Here is an 18,937-nt window from a genome sequence, read left to right as displayed (position 1 = left end):
ATTATTGCACGAAGGATGGTTTACATTTTATATATTTAAGGTTTACACTACAACTTTGTTTTGGGAAAAAAAGGGACAAATAGAAACCATCTCTCCCACACGAACACAAACACAGCCTTTTCTTCCTTCTCCCCCTTTAATTTCAAGACAGTGAGAGGCATCTAAGACCTATTACAATTATATTTTAAAAAGAAATGCACAGGACCCCAAGTGATATAGTACAGTAGGTAAGGCATTTGCCTTGCATGCAGCGAACCCAGTTTGATCTCCCGCACCCATATGGTCCCCTGAGCACCACCAGGAGTAATTCCTGAGTGCATAGCCAGTAGTAACCCCTAAGCATCAACATGTGATTCAAAAAGCAAAAAAATAACAATAAAGAAAAATTAAAGAAATGCACAGAGAATAATTCATCTTCATTATCCCCCAACATCATCCTAGATATCCTGAGATTTAACACTCCTTTTCTCAAGGTCTCCTCCTGTTAGTACCAAAGCTGACCTCCTTCTTTTCAGAAAATAAAGAATACAGACATTTCAAACCCCTCCTTCTACCTGTTATAAATATTCCCTGAAACATAGAACCGGGCAGAGGTGGATGGTTTCTGTCGAGCCGCCGTCCAGGGATGGGGGTACAGGGGCCTCAAGACCAGGAATTTGGAGGGCAGAGCACCCACCCCGGGACGAAGGTGGGGGGGAGGGTAGTTTGGCCAGGAGAGACAGAGGGTCGCCCTTCCTGGGGCTGAGAGAAGGGGTAACTATCCTCTAGCCGAGAGAACAGGTGACCATAGGGGATCAAGTGGGGGGATGACCTTTCCGGGGCAGTGGAGGGGAGACGGTCGAAGGTGGGTGAGAGAGTGAGGTGACTGACTCCAGAGAGAGGCTGACGGCCCTGGGACAAGATGGCTCCCATGAAAGGGCGGGCCTCGGCGGCGGGGATTCCCTGGCTCGGGACAGAGCGCTGCAGGCCCATCCATGCCACTCGGAGGGAATAGCACGGCCGTCAGAGAGTGAGGAGACAGCGCAGGCAGGAAATGTGGGGACACAAACCAAATCGCCGTACCCCACAAACCGCCTACCCCTCCCCTCAGGCGAGCATCCGCGCAGCCCCTCCAGTTTCTGGGACCCCCCATGGCATATGGGGGCCATCGCACCCTCAGGGCCGCCACACCGCCACTAGACACTTACCAACACGCACCTCACTGCTCGAAGTCCGCCGCTGACTGAGCAATCTTGGCTGCGGGCTGTGAGGTGAGGCGCATGCGCAGTAGGGACAGGATGGTCTGCGCCTGCGCCGCAACGGAAATTCGTGGCACGTGTCAACGGACACGTGGACGGACACGTGTGCTTGAGGGTGAACACAGGGTGGTAGTATGCGGCCTCTGCAGCCGCCTCAGTCACCCCGCTGGAAGCTCTTTTAATTCACTCAAAATATCGCAGGCACCAGCTGCTCGCCTGTGATGGGGGAGGGAGCGGGTTGTGTGTGAGAGTGGGCGTGAAAGTGGGGTTTGTGAGAGTGTGACAGTGCATGAATGTGTGAGAAATGGTGTGTGAGAAAGTGTGGGGTGTGGTGTTGATTGTGTGATGTCGGGTGTATGTGTATTTGTGTATTTGTGGTGTCTGTGTGGTGAGTGTGGTTGATTTTTTTTTAACACAGCTGCTTATAATATTTAATTCAAATAATTGGACATTGGCTTCCAATAAACAAGAAACCTGGGAAATAAAATGAAAAAACTAATAATATACAAAAGCATCTTTTGTTTCACTGAAGAAATAAAAAGTAGGAGAAGCAATTCTTGTGTTTTAAGAACATCTAAAGAGTAGATACTAAAGGTAAATAGCATAAATGTTAGCAGTAAAATAGTAAAATTTTAGAAGTCTTTTTAGAAATGATTGTCACAAATGCCAGTGTAACAAATACCAACGTTCTTTTTAGATTTTCATGCTTCTCAAAGAATAACTTTATTTTAACAGACTTAGAGTTATATCTTTGAAGAATAGACCTCAAGTTTGTTTTAAGACATTGTAAAGTTAAGAAATTTTTTCCCCTAACAATTTTTTTTATTAGTGAAACACCATGAGGTACAGTTGTAGATTTACAATTTTTTGTGCTTGGGTTTCGATTATACAATGATCAAATACCCATCCCTCCACCAGTGCCCATTTTCCACCACCATGGATAGTATCCCTCCCACCCCCAACCCTCCCATCCCACCCTGCCTCTGTGGCAGGGCAATCCCTTGTGTTCTCTCTCCTTTGGGGTGTTGTGGTCTGCAAAAGAGGCTTTGAGTGGCAAACAAGTTCAATCCATAATCTACTTACAACATGCATCTCCCCTCCTGGGAGGATCCTCCAAACATCCTTTATTTGGTGCTCCCTTCTCTATCTGAGCTGCCCTTTCCCCTAGAATGCCCGGCTGGCCTCTAAGCTATGGAGTAATCCTCCTGGTGCTGATCTCAGCTATTCTTGGGTATTAATCTCATATTTTGTTACTTTATATTCCCCAGATGAATGCAATCTTTCTATGTCTATCCCTCTCTGACTCATTTCGCTTAGCATGATACTTTCCATGTTGTACCATTTGTATATAAATTTCATGACTTCATCTTTTCTAACAGCTACATAGTACTCCATTGTGTAGATGTGAGTGTGGTTGACTTCTATGTAATAGGTGGGACTACAGCTGCTGGTCTTGGGAGTTTTGAAAGGTGGGTAGCGTTGGGAATTGAACTCCAGTCTCTCACTTGCCATGAGTATCTGTAGGCTTTTGTGGAGAGTGGGGGGTTGGGCCACGCACAGCAGTGCTCAGAACTGCTCATGGCTCTGTGTTCCGGGGTAATTTATGAGGATGGAGTTTGGGGCAGTCTATGTGGTACTAAGGATGGAACTGAGGTTGTTCAAATACAAGATCCTTAACCCTTGTATTGTCTCTGTCCAGTCTGTGCAGGTTTTGAGCTGTTTCTGTGTATGGATTTGTAAGAAATAGTGTATATGGCCATGCGCATTCGCAGTTCACAGAGTTTTGTGCAAAGTGACAAGGGCCTGGATATGGGCATGGATAGTGGGGTTGCTGGGATGGCAGGGTCACCAACCACACGGCAATGTTAAGTGAGCCCCTCCCAGTATTCAGTATTCTCATCACAAATACTTGTTGAACAATAATAATTGTGTAGGTGAAGAAAATGTTAACAGACTTAAAGGTGGTTATCATGTTACAACATATACTTTCACAAAGTCACACTGAACACTTGAAATTTTTGTCAGTCACATCCCATGAGTTGGAAGAGTGGGTAAGATTTGCTGTTTGTGGGAATTAACCCTACAGCAAGCCCTGGGCTAGAGTGACCAGTTCAGAGATCACCATCAGAGGCTCAGAGTCCTTTTCTCCTTGCTGACCTTAAAAACACTGAGAGCCACAAATCGAATCACAAATACACAATGTTCAGGAACATACCCACACACTCAGCAACACCCAGGCACGTAACTCCCCACCCCCTTGCCCCCCACCCCACCCCCACACCTCAACACGGAAAAAAACATTTTAGGATAAACAAGGATACTGGGCACAAAGACATGACATGAACATTTGAACACACCCATTCAGGGAAACTCCAAGACATGCACTGGCTGAGACTGGCAGGTTCCCCGATATGAAGATCCCTCCCCACACAGCACACACCACTGGAACAATACCTGGACACAAGTCTCCTTTGACTGTGACACAGGGGACTACCTCCAGCTTCAACTCCTGAAGGCTGCCCCTAGCAGATGAACCCCAGCTTTCTCCCAGTCCCCTCCCACCAGCACTACCATCCATCTACTCAAAGTCTCTGTTCCTAGTGCCCTTCCTACCTGATAATTTTCATATGCGTCCTCTGAGGACCCCAAAAACCCATCTGCTGACATACGAACTGCTCCTTCACTTTTACCTGCAGAGCTTCTACAACATTTATTTTCCCATAATAATGCTCCCTAGCCCCTCATGGTCTCTTCAACTGCTGGAGCTTCCTCAATATCCTTTGTCCCCCCTAGCACACCCCAAGAACTCTCCCATAGAGTTCTCAGGGAATCCTGGAGAGATCCCCTCCTCCCCTCATGTCAAGTGCCCAGTTTCTCTGTCCTCCCCAGTCTCTCTCCTCTAGGGGGCAGGAGGATTCCGCCAGTGCCACTCAGCAGGGAATTCCCCCAACCCAGCAGGCCCCCCACCCCGGCCAAAAACATCCACTGTGCTTAGAATCCCAGCGCAGCACATGCAACCATCACCCTACACTGACCTAAGTACCCCCAGGCCTCCTGGGCTCTCACCACATACATGGACACGGTGCCCACACCCCCACAGCGTATGTGCACACCCAGCTGCAGAGGCACAAACTAGGAGCACTGGAACTGCTCCCTGGGATCCCCAGGATGGACTAGGCTGAAGATTCACTGAAAGCTCAAAAGTAGCTTTTCAAGCACCTTCTCATCCATGAAAGGGCTTCAGACCCCTCCTGAAGGGCCTGCTGCTTCCCCAGAGCTGCCTTGGGACTTCAGACACACCCTTCCCTCTGCTGCTGCTGCACCCCATCCTTTCTCCACTAGGGGGCAAGAGAGGGCTACTTGAGTTAGGGTTCCCGCAACCTCCCCCCCCATCCCCCCCCACCCCCCGCCGCAGGCTGCTGGCTGGCTGACAACTCTCTCACATACCCATACTCTCTCTCACATACCCATGCTCTCTCTCACATACCCATACACACACACACACATATATACAGACATACATGGTTCCCCACACATCTACACACACAGGTCCATTTACACAGGCGCGCGCGCGCGCACACACACACACACACACACACACAGCCCCACTCACCTGCAACAGCACCCGCCCCCCAATTTTTCTGGGCACCCTTATCCTGTGATATGGCCCTGAAAGGCAAATCACATTAGTGATAAATCGACAAAGATAATAAGATGATGATGTTGATGAGAGACAAAAGTAACTCCATCTTGAAATAGTCCCTCCTTGACCACCCACAGACATACAGAGAGAAGAAACAGGCCAGACCCAAGGCCAGACTCAAGGCCACTGACTCATCACTACAAATGTTTAGCTAAGTCATTTTCAAGCACTTTCTCATCCATGAAAGGGCTTCGGACCCCTACAGATGTTTAGCTAAGTCATGATGTTTTAACCGCTCCATTTTGCTTATGTACATCTGCTTTGCTCTTAGATGGGAATGTAACTGCCATGTGAAAGGACAAGATGTATTCTCTTTTTGTAACCTAAAAAAGAGTATATAATGCCTGCTACACAGATGCTTGAGGTCCCAAGTCTTTTAGGCTTTATGAACCCCCAGCGCTGAATCTCTTATATGAGTGCCCTCAGCGCTGAGTTCCTTGTATAAGTGCATTTTGGTATGTGAGTAAAACCTTGAAAAATCTCGCTGAAACAAATGTGTTTCGGTTGGCAGTTGAGTTCTAGCTTGTGGACACTTAACAGTTGACAGTTGTGATGGAACCCAGCATGTAGCCCCACCCCACATCACCAAGACTTTGCTGGTTCTTGCTCAGGGCCCAGACACCTGGCCCCTAGCCCTAGTACCTCACCCCCGCAGACCCTTCTCCTAGCTCTTGGTTCATGGGGCTGGGGCTCCTAGCAGCTATGTATCTTGTACCCCGAGGCAGGGTGTGCCTATGCCTCAGTGGGCTTCATGCTGCAAAATCAGTGTGTGTGCCTGTGGGTTCGGGCTATGGCACACTCACATAACTTGTGCCCTCAGGCAGCGGTGCCTATTGGACATGTGCGCCCTAGTGTGCTGCATGTTTGCCAAGGGTTTGGCCTAGTGGCCGAGAAAGGGACGGCTTGTGTGGGATAATAGTGAAACATGGGGGTGCTGGGGGACTAAGGAGGGGCGAAATAAAGGAGAATTGCTGTGCCCTTAAATGTGCCCCATAACTGCCCCACTCTCCCTTACCACCTTTATAGGTTTCTTTGCCTGCCCCACAGACGACAAAGACTGATGCCGCTCAGAACGTCACTCAGGGGTTCACACACACTTGTTACTTCTTAGCCCTCCCAGACAAGCCCCAGCCTTGCCAGAAGAAGCTCCTTCTTGTTCTCCTGAGAGTGCACATGCACTTGCTTCTCAGTGGGGATTCTGAATGGGATATGGGAGTGGTGTGGTCTGAAGCACATGTGGCCATACATCATGTGAGCTCTCACGTGCCCCAACATCAGTGGGCATGCCTGGGGGTGGGGCTGTGGCAGATTCACATAACTTGTGTCCGAAGGCATCACACAACACCATCAGTGGGCTTGCCAACCAGGAAAGTCTCACACACACTCTTATTCACACACTTCCATTAATACACTCTCATTCACATTCTCACACACTTACACTTATATACACTCTCACTCCTACACACTCATACACTTTCATTTCACTCTCACAAACTCCCACAGATACAACCTAAAATGTGTCACCCTTTGCACACACAGACCACCCACTCCTTACTTGGTTTGATCCCTGGTACCAAATAAGGTCTGCTGACCACCACCAGATATAATACTGAGGTACCACTGAGTATAACCCAATGCCCTCTCCCTCCAGTAAAAAAACAGCCAAGACACAAAAATTCAATTAACCACATGCAACTTTAATGAACTCTCAGTTTTTGCCAACAGTCAGTTCAACTTTAGTTCTTTAGTCCAACTCAACTCCAGAAGCAAATGAACTCTCAATTCCTATTGTCCAATCTGCCCCATCCCAGTCTTTTCTGCTTGGACCCCAGAGAGTCATCCAACATAACTGCCTCTCCTTGATCCTCTCCATTTAATTCTTAACTATACTGGTTCCATATTTTTAATATTGTTAATATGATTCTTAGCAATACTGGTCCCATATTTCCATACTTATCTTAGAAGTCTTGTACTTCTTTCCATCCTGCAAGTGCCAACCTACTGCTACCCCAGCTACTTCTCCTGTAGTATGTCAGCCTTCCTCAGAACTAATGCTTCTATCTTCCCTCATGTCCATTCTCCCTGGTTGATGTTCTCTTCAACAATGTCCAACTATGACAATTCTCACTGTAATGGCTCAAAGGAGGAAAAGAAAGTAAGATCTCCCAACTCCTTCACCAGATTATAACTGCTCATTTGGGATGCTTTATTAGGAATGATTCAGAATCCGCAAGGAAGCTCAGCCCAAGGCCTCAATACTGGGGCTGCTGATAGGTGTACCCATTATGAAGAGTGCTCTGCATGCCGAGAGAACGATGAGGCAAAGGCACAGAGATGAGGGAGTGCAACATAGCTGTGCCTGCCTCCAATTCTCTGCTCCAGCCTCTAAAATCAAAGCTGACGGAAAGCATTTGACTGCAAAGACAATTTCAGGCAAGAAAACTTCCCAGGATGTGAGCCAGTACATGCCTTTAACTCATGTGAGTTGGGTTTCTGTTGTTGGCAACCAAAAAGAATTTGGTATCTCAGGCCTTCTCTTCCCCCTCACCTCTCCATCTCCAAATACAAATGTCTCCCAAACAAGGGCCTACCACACCTTCCTATTCCTCCAGCCCTTCTCTTAAGATAATTCTTAAGATGGGACTGCAAAAGCAAAGATGTATCCCTGAGAGCAGAGTCCTGGGTGGTTCTTGTCCTTGCACTCTGCATGCTTGCTTTTTGTCTGTGCTTCCTCAGTGTTCACAGGGCTGGACAGGAGGGGACGGAACCATTCTGGAGCTCAGGAAGGACTCAGGGAAATGGTCTGTATCAGCCTCCAAGCTGCTTCCAGGGCAAGTGATACTACCTCCAGCTCAAGGAGGTAGTATCAGTTACTACCAGGTTGCCCAGGTCCCTAGGCACAGAACAAAGATCTGGCAAAGAGGGGGCACACCCCCCAATTGCTTAGTGATATCACAGGGAGGGGGGTGTCACGGCCAGTACTTTTGAAGGCTAAGAGAATAAGCATGTGCAAGTAAGCAGGACAAGTGGTGCCTTTCAAGTATGCATGTATGTCCATATATATATATATATATATATATATATATATAGGCTGAACTGCAATACAAAATATCTTTTATATTGCGCATCATCACAAAAGTCCCAGAATTATTTTCTCCTTTTTCTGCCCATTCTCATACTCCCACCTTCTTCATTTCAGTTTAGCGGTTTTGAGTATGGCTAAGTAAATACTTTTCTAAAGCAAGCAAAGCTCACTGTCCTCCATCTCGTCCCTCCACTCTCTGTCCTGCTCATCACCCTCTTCTCCTCAGGTAATTTTAGTTTTATTGGCAGTGCCCACCAGTTCGGTTTTGGTTTTGTCATTCATCAATTTTATATCTTTATACTGCATGCATGGGTGAGATCATCCCATACTTGTCTTCCTCTGGAGAAAGATAAAAAATTCTATTTTGCTTCCTATAATCCTTTTGAGATCTTTCATTTAATGGTAAATGACAAACTTGCACCTTTCTGTAGCTGGATACTATTCATTGTTTGTATATATGTAGAATAGCTTCTTTATCCAATGAACTATCAATAAATGTTGCGGGTGGCTGTAACCTTTGTATTAATGTCTTCATTTTCTTTGGATAGGCCCACAAGTAGGATATCAGATGTGTCCAGGGTCTCACAGTGAACAGTCAAGGCTCTGTGTACCACCCAGTCTCTGCTGTAACTACTTAACTTTGCTACTGAAAGCACAATCACAACCAAACAAATGGATAGCGCTATATTCTAATAAAAATATTATTTGAAAAAACAGGCTGGGTTTAGCTGTAGTTTTTCCACCTTTGACCTGGACTGCCCTCTGTCAACTGCACCAAAGGTGGAGCCACACTTCTGGACTCAGAGAGCAGTTTGGAAGACATGAAAGCAGCTGTATAAAAAAATACACTTACCCTTTATGAGTGGCTGAATCTTGAGATTATGAGTAGAATATAAAAATAGTAACAGTCTCATTTTACATGCAAAATTTTGAAATAACTAATCATTTAATGAAAAACTCTCATGAGCCTACACGTACAAAACAGGAATGATAGCTCCTATTCCACAGGCTTTCAGTGTCCAGCATACTTTGGAAGCCATTTAGAATATGCTACATTTGGCTTCTCACAGTGGTACCTTACACCTGCACTTTCTGGGGGCTGACATGGTGTGATAATTCTGGCAACTTAAAAGCTGTCAGTCAGTACTAAACAGAATATTTTTTCAGCGGTGGAAAAGTCTCTAACGGAGCTGTCCAATATTGCAGCCATGAGGTACTGAGAAGTGACTAGTATGGCTGGAAAAATAGTGTTTTTTTTTATTTAATTTTTTATGGATTTGTATCAGAGAGCCCGGCAAGCTACCGAGAGTATTCGATATGCCAGACACAGTAACAACAAAGTCTCCAATGGAGACGTTACTGGGCCCGCTCGAGCAAATCGACGATCAACGGGGGCTTTTTTTTTTGTTTTCTTTTAAATAGCCACATACAGGAAGTAACTATCAAAACTGAAAAACAAAAACTAAACCTGAACTTAGCTACAGATTCAATTCCCCAGAGCTCCACGGCTAACATGTGGACTGGGAGCATCTATGCGGGGGGATCTTGGTGCCTTTGAAAACAGAAGCAGCACCAAGTCAAGCAACCAAGAATCTCCTGGGACACTTCTCCATGTGGTAGGCGTGGGCAGTTGTAGACAGTCCAGCAGACACACATGACAGAAGATGAAGGAAGCAGACATTCCCACTTTGGCTCATGGCAGTGCAGGTGTGAGCACCCCAGGCTCACTGTTTCTCAGTGTGGTGTGCTGTGTTTCGGTGGAGTTTCAGGGCGCAGAACCTCCTAAAGACACTGCCACAGATGATGCACTCGTAGCGTCTCTTGACGGAGTGGATTTTGCGGTGGTTGGTGAGCGTGGAGCCATCAGTGAAGGCTTTCCCACACTCCGGGCACACGTAGGGCATCTCCCCGGCATGCATGCGCTGGTGCCGCTGGACACTGGACTTGCACAGAAAGGCCTTCCCGCAGTCCTCGCAGTGGTACGAATACTCCTTCCGGTGGCTCTTTTGATGCTTGATGAGCGTAGACTTCCTGGTGAAGGTTCTCCCACACTCGGTGCACTCAGCACGGGCCACGGGCTTGTGCAGCTTCTTGTGCTTGCGCAGTTGGAAGGCGCTCCGGCAGCGCTTGCCACACTTCTTGCAGCGATGGCAGTTCTCCTCCTGGTGGATCCGGAGGTGCTCGAACAGGTGCGAGTTGCAGCGGAAGGCCTTCCCGCACTCGTTGCACACATAGGGCTTCTCCCCTGTGTGGATCCTCTTGTGCTCCTTCAGGGACGAGCTGCGGCTGAAGCACTTGTCGCACTCGTCGCACTGGTAGGGCTTCTCGCCTGTGTGCACGCGCCGGTGGCGTGTCAGCTTGGTGCTCTGTTTGAAGGTCTTCCCGCACTCAGGGCAGCGGAAGGGCTTCTCGCCTGTGTGCGTGCGGTAGTGGCTGTGGAGTGTGGAGCTGCTGTTAAAGGCCTTCCCACACTCCTTGCACTTGTAGGGCCGCTCGCCCGTGTGGATCCTGTAGTGCGTGGTGAAGTAATAGCTGTGGCGGAACGATTTGCCGCACTGGTCGCACGTGTGCGGCTTCTCCCCCGTGTGGATGCGCTCATGCTCCACCAGGTGCAGCGTCTGCTTGAAGCTCTTCCCACACTCCTTGCACGTGAACTGGGCCTTGCCCTTGCTGCCCTTCGGGCACTGGCGCTTTGTTGTCTTGGACTTGTGTGTTTTCTCCGAAGTGCCAGGCTTTGCAGCTGTCTCCCCAACAGGATCCTGTGGTGCCTCAGTTGTGCCTGAGTGACCCGATTCAGATGCCTGAATTTTCTTTTCAAGGAGACCCTTCTTACCTGACTCTGTGCCTGGCAGACTCGAACTGCCTCCCTCAGGCCCAGGCCTCTGAATTTTCTTTTCAAGGAGATTCTTTTTGCCCAAGTCTGTGGCAGGTCCACTTGCAACTCCTCGCCCTGCCCCGCACTCCTGAATTTTTTTTTCAGGGAGAATCTTTTTCCCTAAATTTGTGGCTAGATGACTCGTACCTCCTTGCCCGGCCCCAGGCTCCTGAATTTTCTTTTCAGGGAGAATCTTTTTACCTAAATTTGTGGCTAGATGACTCGTACCTCCTTGCCCGGTCCCAGGCTCCTGAATTTTCTTTTCAGGGAGAATCTTTTTACCTAAATTTGTGGCTAGATGACTTGTGCCTCCTTGCCCAGCCCCATGCTCCTGAATTTTCTTTTCAAGGAGAATATTTTTGCCTAAGTTTGTGACTAGATGATTCATACTTCCTGGCCTGGCCCTCGATGCCTGAGTTCCCTTTTCTAGGAGACTGTTCTTGCCTGAGCCCGTGGCTGACCAACTTGCGCCCCTTTGTCTGGCCCCCAGCTCCTGATTTTTCTTGCCGGGGCCCTTCTTCTTGGCAGAGCCTCTGGCCTGCCTTGGGCAGGATTTCCCGCGTCCCTGTGGCAGCCTGTCCTCACTGTCTGGAGCCTTTTTCATCTTAATACATCTCTGGGTCATTTGCTTCCCCTTCTTCAGAGATGAGTTTTTGGAAGTGCCTGACTTGGGAGTTGCCACCCCTGAACTCCTCTTCTTCTTGCCTGGAAGAAATTCAGAATATAAATAGCTTTTTAAAAACCTTCCTTAAACCTGTTTTTGCTGATGTGTTTTAGAAGGTACCTTCCAAATGTAAACAAATCCTAAGTACACATCATGATTAGAACTCCCAAAGCAAGGGGCAAGCAATTATGTGAGGGAAGGGGAGGTGATAGTCTTATTGTGGCAATCAATTCCAATACGTACATACATAAATCATCACATCATCTACCTCCAATTCACACAAACATGTATGCCAACTACCTCAATACTAGCGAATGTGTGTGTATGTGAGAGTGTGTGTGTGTGTGTGTGTGTGAAACTAAATCAAATGAAATACAAATAAAGAGAGTAAAAGAATTGATGAGGAGGCAGCAACATAGTAGAGCAGGTAGGACATTTGCCTGCATGCGGCCAACCTGGGTTTGATCCCCAGCACCACATAAGGTCCCCAAGCACCTCCAGGATTAATCCCTGAGTACAGAGTCAGGAGTAAGCCCTGAGCATCATAGGTATGGCTCAAAATTAAACAACTAAAAAGAATCAGTGGGAAATAACTGAAGAAACATAATGTGTCAGAGTAAAGGTTTAAAGATACATTAAAGGGGCTGGAGAGATAGCACAGCAGGTGGGGCGTTTGCCTTGCACGCCGCCGATCCGGGTTTGATTCCCAGCATCCCATATTGTCCCCTGAGCACTGCCAGGAGTGACTCCTGAGTGCAGAGCCAGGAGTAACCCCTGTGCATCGCCAGGTGTGACCCAAAAAGGAAAAAAAATGATTTATTAAAAAATAATAATAAAATAAAGATACATTAAATATGTGTGCCAGAAATAAAGCAAGAGTTGATAGCTATCAAGGAGGATGTGATGTGGAATGTTCAATACTAATAATGTATTAGCTATCACTCCTCATAGTCCCAGCACTTCATGTGGTAGGGCTGCATTATCAAGAAGAAATTCATGTTAAGTTCCCTTTTCATGAAAATATGATGCTATCTGTATATAAGTAGAACAAACAATTTTTTTAAAACAAATGCCGTAATAATCATGATCAGGAAACAACATCTCAGAATCGACTGGTCCTGCACCACTGTTATATTTCCTTCTTGTTATCTGTCCCCAAGGGAAACCACAGCTCACCTTCAAATGGTGCTGGGGGCCTTGGCTTGCTGCTGCCCAGTGCATATACATGAACTTAGGGCACTTTTGCAACTGGCTTCTTCACTGCACTATACAATTATGGCATTGCTGTGTGCAGCGATAAAGAATTCAGCCGCTTTGCCCATTGTTCAGCTATCCCAGAGTGCACTGAAGGGTTCCATTTTTCACAGGCATCGGGGTAGCTCCCACTTCGCAGTCACCATAATGAAAGTTGCCCTGAGCACCCTCGGACTCCTCTCTGGGAGACCATATTGCAGCCAGGCATGAGTGAGCCTTAACCCGTGCTCTCTCCCTGACCCTGGAAACTGACTTTTAAGTGAAACAACTATCAGGAAACTAAGCCATTTGGTTGTGTGTCAGTAATGCCTCTGGGCTTTTCCCCCCCTTCTCATCCATGCTACAATATACAGTAGAACAAAACGACACTCTTGAGAATCCTCTGTACCATTTTGAAAAATTCTCTCTGACTGGCACATATTCAAAAGAACAAAAGCAACCAGTGCTGGTGTGGATGTGGAAAAAAAGGGACACTCTTCCACTGTTGGTGGGAATTCCCACTAGTCCAGCCTTTCTGGAAAACAATATGGACAGTCCTTCAAAAACTAAAAATTGACCTTCCATATGACCCTGAAATACCACTTCTGGGACTATATCTCGAGGATACAAAAAAGCACAGTAGAAATGACATCTGTACCTATATGTTCATTGCAGCACTGTTCACAATAGCCAAAATCTGTAAACAACCCAAGTGCCCTAGAACAGATGACTGGTTAAAGAAACTTGGGTACATCTATAAAATGGAATACTATGCAGCTGTCAGGAGAGATGAAGTCATGAACTTTGCTTATAAATAGATAGACATGGAGAGTATCATGCTAAGTGAAATGAGTCAGAAAGAGAGGGACAGACATAGAAGGAATGCACTCATTTATGGAGTATAAAACAACATAACATGAAGCTGACACCTAAGGACAGTAGATACACATGACAGATAGATTGCTCCATAGCTGGAAGCCTGCCTCATGAGCAAAGAAAGGGGAGAAGGCAGCTGGAATAGAGAAGGGATCACTAAGAAAAAGATGGCTGGAGGAATCAGTCAGGATGGGAGGTGTGCAGAAAGTAGATAAGGACCAAACATGATAACCTCTCCGGGTCTGTATTGCAAACCATAATGCCCAAAAGTAGAGAGATATTATGGGGAATTATGTCTGCCATGGAGGCAGAGGGAGGGTGGGAAAGGGGGGGTATACCGGGGATATTGGTGGTGGGGAACGTGCACTGGTGGAGGGATGGGTGTCTGATCATTGTGTGATTGTAACCCAAATAATGAAAGCTTATAACTATCTCACAGTGATTCAATAAAATTTTTTTAAAAATCTCTCTGGTTCTCTTGTTTGCTAAGGATTTCCCACAGTGCTACTGGGAAATGCTCTGTGGCCATAGGAGGACAACAGAAGCAGGAACTGGAGATGATCCTAAACCAGGCTGCACCGAGCACTATGTAAATAAATTCCTTTTGACCATAAAGACACGGATGCATGCAGACAAAGTGGTCATGGGATGCATGGAAGCAGCAAGCACAGTCAGTAATAAGAGGAAGGGGGCATGGGAGGATCTGGCGGGAGGAGTGGCAGAGCGAGACTACAAGAAATAGCCATCACTGAGTGTGCAGTGCCTCCATGGGTGGGTTGGGAAGGGTTTTCCATGGAGACACAGGGGGACCTACTCACCACTGCCAACTCCTGCATGTCCTTGTTGTGGGGCTCCGGGACCCTGGTGCTCCTGATTGTAGGGCTCATCTCCTTTCTCCAGCCTGGTGATCAGCTTTGGTTTGTAGAACAGATACCCTACCCCAGGAAGAAGTGTTAGTTCTCTCCAGCTGGAGAAATCCTGTGGTGCCAGACGTAGACTGGCAAAAACCACAGTGCGATACAAAGGCCCCCAGAGCTGCCTCTGAGCCTCCACTCTGTCCAGCACCTCCCTCCCACCATTGTTAAGGAGAAGGGCCCATCCCTGCAGAGGGGAATCAGCCAATTGATCATGCTATTGAAGCCAGATCCAACCAGAAGGAAGGGTATACTATTAGGGGGAACAGGGCTACGTGAACACCTTCAACAGCATCTGTTGCAGAATTGGAAAGTCTTGCACTTCTTAGGGCTGGCCACTATCTTGAGACCAGCAGAAGTAGCTTCCAAAGCAAGCCAACATCATTAACACCAGCGTGCTCGTGTGCAGTCCTAGGGCAGGACTCTATTATCTCTCAAAGCTTTGGAGACTTTGAGGAGTGCCAGGAAGCTGTGTGGACGCCTGCCTGCCCTAGGGAGCCTGTCCTCACCCAGGGAGCCCAGGTTCCTGTAGTTCTCCAGCATCACATCTTTGTACAGGGCCTTCTGTGCTGGCTCCAGCAGCTGCCACTCCTTGGGGGTGAAATCCACTGCCACATCCTTGAACACCACTGGTTCCTGTAAAGCCAACCCGCTTCTTGTTCATCCAGGAGCTGGCACAGAGCACCAAGAAAGGAACCTGCCTTCCATCAGTGCCACAGGAGATCCTCAAGGACTTATACAAAGATCCAGACCCCCTACCCCTGGCTTGTTCTGAAGCAGCAGCTGTGTTTGGCTCACAGGATAGCAGTCAAACCTGACTCCTTCGCTGGCTGGGTGGGAAGGCCATAACAAGCATTAGAGAAGCAGAGCATGGTCAAGAGCACGAGCCTTTTCACAGAAAAGCCTGGAGAGAAGAAGGCAGTGTCGGCTGAGTCTCAAAGGATGAGGAGGAGATGGCCAAGCTGAGCCAGAGTCATCCTTGTGCAAGTGAAAGCCGAAGAACATGGGACAGCTTAAGGGAGAGAAAAGATACAAAGGAGAGAATGTCAGCCACTGGGTAGACAGAGTTGGGGCCTAGGAATAAGCCCATCCAGGCTTGATTCCAATCAGGCAGGAGGAAGAAATCGTCCCCTTCCTCCAGTTTCACATCAATAAAATGGGCATAAATGTCTGAGTGGGAGGGAGTGTGTGCCAAATATGAGGGTAATCCCAGGGCTGGGTCCCTCATGGTGATGGTGCTTGAGAAACTTAGTTACTCTTTTCACTTCTGCCTCAGTTAGTTCTGAAGGTGTGTGCTTCTCCCCAGAAATGAGTATGTCCTTTCCAGGGCAAAGTGTCAGCACACAGAAGGCTTAGTAAGACCAGTATTCTAGCTAGTAGGTAGTTCCTGGGCATGAATGGTGGGGAGGGTTTCCTTAATCCCTCAGAGCTAGTTCTTCATGTTTTTCTCCATTGAACATAAGGAAGCACAGGCAGAGGAAGTGGGGCTTGGAGAGTCAGGAGTAGAAGTATACATAAAGTTCTGAATGAATGGGGCGTTCCAGCCTTTGTGTTGCAAAGTGACTGTGCCAGTCACTTACAGAAGGAGGCGCATGTGCAAATCACATACCCTTCATAGGCAGTTGTGGACACTGCAGCTCAGGGGCGTTCAGGAACTGGCCCCAGACCACACTGCTATCACTGCTGGAAGCCAGTAGGATTTGAACCCAGCAGTCAGTCCGAGTTTCCCCAGGGAAATGTAACCTCCTACTTCCGAATGTGACTTCATTGGGGGTTGTGGGGTGCTGTCCCCGGCAGGGCAGAGGCTGATTGCATCTCTGGTCCCTATTCCTTAGATGCCAGGCTCACCCCTAGTTTTCCCAGGACAATCTCACTCCAGATACCAGCACATGCTGGTGGTAAGGTGTATGCCAGGACTGAGAACCTCAGCATCATCTGATTGAACTGTAGAAAAGTGTTTGTTCTACGGTTCAATCAATCCTTGTGTGGTATGGACCCAAGCCAGAGCGATCTGAGACCAGTTTTCCAGATTTCCATGTCATGTGACCCAAGTCAGCCAGTCACAGGCCTGCTTCCTCCTTTCCTGGCATATGATCTCATAGCATGAGCTATCCCTGGCGAATCACTGACTCAGTGGTGAACAAAGACTCCACATGGGCCAATCAGAATCCCCCCTGCTCTTATGTTAGTTTCATGACATGTTTTTTTTTTCCTTAATGATGTGGGGCAATGAGTGTAGGCATACAATAAGTCATTGGAGAACATGGGTAAGAATCTTGATTGGCCACATCCTGGATGGCATTAGGCCAACACTCATGTAAAAACAGCCTTAAAGGACCCCCAAATTAGGCAGGATGTGACTCTAGTCTTTAAAAATGTCAGTGCTGGGATGATAGTACAGCAGGTAGGGCAGGGCATTTGCTTTGCATGTGGCCAATCTGGGTTCGATCCTCGGCATCCCATACGGTCCCCCAAGCACTTCCAGGAGTAATTCCTGAGCACAGAGCCAAGAATAACCTCTGAGCATTGCCGGGTGTAACCAAAAAAAGCAAAAAAAAAAAAAAAAGTCAGTGCCAGGCTAGAGCGATAGAACTGCAGGGAGGGCGCTTACCTTGCATGTAGCCAACTTGGGTTCAATTCCCGGCACCCCGTATGGTCCCCTGAGACCACCAGAAGAGATTCCTGAATATAGGTCCAGGAGTAAACCCTGGGCATTGGCGGGTTTGGCTCAAAAACAAAAACAAAAAAGTCAGTGCCCTCAATAAAAGGTTGAAGAATTTTTTGAGATTAAAGAGATGAAAACTAAGTGCATGGGAGCATGGGCTGAAGAAGGGGTGCCAACTGAACAGTGGCACCTACACAGCAGCAGAGTGGAAAGGGGGTGGCAGGAAAAGGAGGTGTGGGAGCTCGAGTTTCAGAGACAGAGGTGAGCATAGCCTTTCCAAGGAGACCAGACTGGCTGGAGGAGTGAGGAATGTAACAGGGGAGTTGGAGAGAATGCACTGTTGTTTACGTACTGTATTTATTATCAGCTCCAAAAGACATTAACTTAGATATTACTAATATTCTGTTTCATAATTTACATGTTAATTTTATCATATATCATCCCATATCTATGAGAACATGCAAACAGACGTGTCAACAATTGTTGAACCTGGGTGATCTTTGCACTGCTCCTGTGATTTTTAAGTTATTTTCCAATAAAAAGAGCCTCCCTGAGGCTTTTGCTAGTATCACAAGATGTTTTTGTCAACAGGGATCCCAAGCAGAAGCTGGTGGGTGTGGCGCTCAGGAGGCTCGAAGGTGCAAAGTGGGGTTCCCAGGTCCTTCTGCCCAACACACCCCCCCCCCCACAAGATGGACAGTAGGACCTCCTTCCTGCATGGTGATCATGAAGCCTAAGTCTCAGAACAAAGGCTCATTGGCCACGGCTGAGTTGCATGCCCTCACTGTGGTCCTGGGCAGTGCATATTCTGATTAATCAAGGGCATAGCTGGTTGAAGAGCTGGGAGCAGCTCCAGCTAAAGTGCTGGGAAAAAGAAAGGGGCAGGCAGAGAGAAAGGGAGGGTGTCGGCAGAAAGGGGATGTAGTTCCAGGGACAAAGCACTGAAGCATTGAGGACTACATCAGCTCCTCTCTCTCCCGTCAGGTGGGTGTATATGGTGTCTCTCATTCATTCCCTGTTGCAGAGGGTGTCAGGTGCAAGGGGAAATCACACAGTAAATGACAGGCAAGGCTCCTGCTCTGGCAGACTGGTCTAGTAGAGAAGAAAGCATGAACAGATGGAATGCTGTCAGCTAGTGAGTGATTGTTCTGAAGAAAATGAAGAAGGGGAGGGGCTGGGGGTAATGTGGAAGGAGTAACAGAGGGACAGCCTGGAAGAGGAATTGGGAAAGAGGAGGCAGAAAAAAGGGCAGCAGCCCAGGACAATCATCACTCTCAGGATATGGAAGATGTGGGTGACTATATTAAGTAGGGGACTGGGGGAGGCAAGGGGCACCTAATCACCTGAGGGTCTGTGGTGGGCAGGGAATGTGGCAGATGATGTGACCCCCCTACCTCCACCCCGAATTGCAGTGCTCAGGGTGTCGGGTCCAGGGAGGGTCCGGTGGGTTACCTTCATCCAGGCCGGCAGCGGTGCGGCGGGGATCCTGCCCCTCTTGGGTGTTTGAGTGGGGTCCGGAGAGGGCAGTGCTGCGGAAGAAGAAGCCTTGAGGACAAGTCTGACAGTCAGATCCTGTGGGGTTGGAGCGTAGTCCCGCAGGCCGTGTCTCAGTTCCAACACTTTCCCCAGAGGAGTGTTCCATACAGAGGCCATGTAAAGCTGGCTGCTGCTCCTGCTCGTCCCG

At 47.9% G+C, this 18,937-nt stretch overlaps 1 protein-coding gene across 1 annotated transcript; it reads right to left on the bottom strand.

Moving 5' to 3' along the window:
- Positions 1-9,246: 9,246 nt before the first annotated feature.
- On the bottom strand, positions 9,247-15,767 carry LOC130044458 (zinc finger protein 383-like). Its single transcript, XM_056137196.1, has 6 exons — positions 15,403-15,767; positions 15,098-15,224; positions 14,496-14,609; positions 11,367-11,606; positions 9,714-11,102; positions 9,247-9,262 (listed from the first exon to the last, which is right to left on the bottom strand). Exons 1-5 carry the CDS (start codon positions 15,442-15,444, stop codon positions 9,751-9,753), a joined length of 1,875 nt encoding a protein of 624 aa, XP_055993171.1. The 5' UTR covers positions 15,445-15,767; the 3' UTR covers positions 9,247-9,262; positions 9,714-9,750.
- Between the last annotated feature and the right edge of the window lie 3,170 nt (positions 15,768-18,937).

This window comes from Sorex fumeus, unplaced genomic scaffold (genome assembly GCF_029834395.1).
Source record: "Sorex fumeus unplaced genomic scaffold, SorFum_2.1 ptg000122l, whole genome shotgun sequence".
In the NCBI taxonomy this organism is placed as follows: Eukaryota; Metazoa; Chordata; class Mammalia; order Eulipotyphla; family Soricidae; genus Sorex; species Sorex fumeus.
This window is presented reverse-complemented; position numbering and strand designations above follow the sequence as displayed.

Excerpts from the sequence above, each read along its gene's own strand:
- LOC130044458 (XM_056137196.1), bottom strand. The coding sequence starts at position 15,444 with ATGCTTGTTATGGCCTTCCCACCCAGCCAGCGAAGGAGTCAG. Across the intron at positions 15,225-15,402 it reads CCAGCCAGCGAAGGAGTCAG|GAACCAGTGGTGTTCAAGGA; the intron begins GTTTGACTGCTA and ends TTGGCTTTACAG. Across the intron at positions 14,610-15,097 it reads CAGGAACCTGGGCTCCCTGG|GGTATCTGTTCTACAAACCA; the intron begins GTGAGGACAGGC and ends TTCCTGGGGTAG.